General features: G+C 50.5%; 1 protein-coding gene across 1 annotated transcript; it reads right to left on the bottom strand.

The window, feature by feature from the left end:
* Positions 1 to 371: 371 nt before the first annotated feature.
* Positions 372 to 1909, bottom strand: EMH_0080150 (zinc carboxypeptidase, putative; the record flags this gene model as incomplete). The annotated part of the gene is made up of 4 exons (XM_013500221.1): positions 372 to 421; positions 659 to 753; positions 959 to 1051; positions 1443 to 1909. 4 exons carry the CDS (start codon positions 1907 to 1909, stop codon positions 372 to 374), a joined length of 705 nt encoding a protein of 234 aa, XP_013355675.1.
* Between the last annotated feature and the right edge of the window lie 1084 nt (positions 1910 to 2993).

The raw sequence follows: 2993 nt of genomic DNA, 5'->3' as shown, positions 1-2993 counted from the left end.
CGCTCGAAGGCAGCAGCCACCAGCCTATACACAAACCCCAAACCCTAAACCCTAAACCCTAAACCCTAGACGAAGAAACGCGGACCGGAGGTGGTGCGTAAACCCTAAACCCTAAACCCTAAAGACTAAACCCTTAGTATTTCGTCTCCTCCCTAAAAAACTGCTGAGAGCTCCGCCTGGCGCGCCAGCGGCAGCTCCCTTTTGCAGCTACATAGGAATTAGGGTTTAGGGTTTAGGCTAGGGTTTAGGGTTTAGGGTTTGGGGTTTGCCTGGAGGATAGAGCTGAGAAGCATCTGCTATTGAGATAAGGAAAATCTCTGTTGGGGTCTATTCCTCTTTCTTCTCTTCTATCTCTGGAGAAACCCCAGGGGTTAAAGAAAGGGAAAACCACCAGCAAGCGATTCGATAGTAAGTAATGCACCTACACACAAACCCTAAACCCTAAACCCTAAACCCTAGGTCACTATACTGGCCACCAGATGCCATATGAACACTCAGCGAAGAACTTCTATCGTTGCTGCTGCTGCTGCAGCAGCAGCAGCAGCAGCAAACAACAGATCCTCAAAGATAGATAATAGACTGGCCGGGCCATGTGGAGACAGAGACAGATGAGGGTTTAGGGTTTAGGGTTTAGGGTTTAGGGTTTAGGGTTTAGAACTGACCTCGTCAAGCTCAGAAAACTGTGAGGCCAAAAGCGCAACTAAATAAACCGCCACGGTGGGGCCCACCACTTCGTCTCCGTGCAGCAGTCCGCTGCAACAACCACAAACCCTAAACCCTAAACCCTAAACCCTAAACCCTAGTTTCTAAACCCTACCTGGACACAGTACACTGCAGCTGCGTGAGGAGTGAACCGGCGCAGGGGCAAACGTAGCCGGGTAAGAATGTAAACCCTAAACCCCTAAACCGCGAGCCTACAAACCCTAAACCCTAAACCCTAAACCCTCGCAACACCCACCTGTAAAAGATTGTGGGTGTGCTCCTGTTGAGGCTGCTGCGGAGGCCCAGCTCTACATACGGCACTCGGCAGGTCTGATTCCCACAGATAAGCCTGCAGCAGCAAACGCAAACCCTAAACCCTAAACCCTAAACCCTAGGCTCAACGAGGTATCACCAGTCACTACTAAGCTGAAACAGCCGCAGCAACAGGACAAACAGCCAGCGGCAGCAGCAGCAGCAGCAGCAACACCAACACGATGCACACTTCATCGCATAAAAAGCAGAAGCAGCAGCAACAGCAGCAAAAGTACTCGCAGCAGCCAGTGGTGGTGCAGCTACAGCCCGCGAATAGCAGCAGCAGCAATACAAACAACAAGAGGAGCATCCACAACAGAAGCAGCAACAACGGTGAAAGCAGCAATGGAAGCAGCAGCAGCAGAAACAACAGCAACAACGACAGTAGAAACAGCAGCAGCAGCAGCAGCAGCAGCAGCAGGCGTTACTCCTTTGCTTCGTCCTGCAGACCGAAGACCTTCACTGCGTCTTTAACGCGGACAAGGTGAGGAAAGCGCTGCTGCAGCAGCGGCAGCAGCGAGAGAATGCTGCTGTATGTAAGTGGCAGCTCTAGCTGCCCCTTTAGCAGCCGTTCTACTGCTGCTGCTGCTGCATCTGCTGTTGCTGCTGCTGCATCTGCTGTTGCTGCTGCCGTTGCTGCTGCTGTTGAAAGAGGCGCAGAGGACTCCTGCTGTCCATGTACGCCTCGCAGCGTTGTTTCTGCTGCTGCTGGCTTCAGTGCTGCTGCTGCAGCATCAGGGTCCCCAGGGCGGCGTGCTGCTGCTGCAGCTAATTGCTGCAGTGTATCTAATGGTGGGTCTGCTTGCGCGAACTGTAGCTGCGGCAGCAGCAGCTGCAGCAGCAGCCGCAGCAGCAGCTGCTGCAGCAACAGGAATAAAGAGAAGTAGGCAGCCATTGCTGTGGACGTTGCAGAGCCCGCCAGGCCATCGCATGCAGAAGCACCACCCGGGTCCCTCGTCAGCAGCAGCAGCAGCAGCAGCAGCAGCAGCAAAGATTAGCTGCCCTAGTCACGCTTGCTGCTGCCACGTGAGAGGCCCACCATTGCAGCTGCTGCAACCGAGGGTTAATGAGTGACTGCTTGTTGTTGTTGTTTTCCTTTATATTCAATCCACGTCAAGTGTCTGTACACCCGAGACTAAAGGAAAGCAGAAACGGCCGTAATTAGACGTACTGCTCCTCGTTATGTTGTATTTAATGTTTATTAGTTTTTGTAGTGCAACAACTACAGCTCAGCAGCTGCAGATACACCTGAGAACCGGTAGTAGCAGCGACGATACCGCAGCCCGTTGCTGCTGGTAAGGGTACGGTGGCCGAGGAGGTTTAAGAGATCAGTGAAAGAAACTCGCGATAAATATACATATATTAATTTTAATTTCAATAAAAATGACAACAGAAGAGGAGTTCTGTTCCCTCTGCAGCCGGTGGAGTGCGGCGATGAGTACAGATCTTCGTTGAGCTGCATGTACACCTCGTTGGTTTCATTGTTTTTCGTGTTTTTGCGGCTACACTGTTTCCGTTAGTTTTATTGGGAGTGAAATGCAATATTATGTATCTCTGAAACCGCAATAAGATGTCAGTGGTGTAATAACACCGGCGGCCGACAAGCTGTACAGACACTGCGTGCATACAACAACATTTGGTGAGACAAATATTAAGTGCTGCACAAGTGAAGCAGGAATACGAGAACTATGAAGCGTTTGTGTGTACTAAAGGGAATAAAGCAAGTGACTTGATTGTGGGGGCCAGCATAGACTGAAGGATTCCATACTAAAACAGAAAACAATTTAATTAAGTAACCCGTCTATGGAGCCCGTTCAATACCTTATTCAGTAAATACACCAAAGGGATGACGGATATGAGTTTGTTTGGTTTGAAGCGAAGGGAAATTAACGCCATTTAGGTCCAGTGGTCATCTCGTCTGCAGTGTCTGTACACCGCAGCACATGTTTCATTAGCGCTTGTTGATTGAAGTGGTTCGA

The sequence above is a fragment of the Eimeria mitis genome, genomic scaffold (genome assembly GCF_000499745.2).
Source record: "Eimeria mitis Houghton genomic scaffold, Emh_scaff5150, whole genome shotgun sequence".
In the NCBI taxonomy this organism is placed as follows: Eukaryota; Apicomplexa; class Conoidasida; order Eucoccidiorida; family Eimeriidae; genus Eimeria; species Eimeria mitis.
The sequence above is the reverse complement of the archived record's forward strand: the minus strand, read 5'-3'. Positions and strand labels throughout refer to the sequence as shown.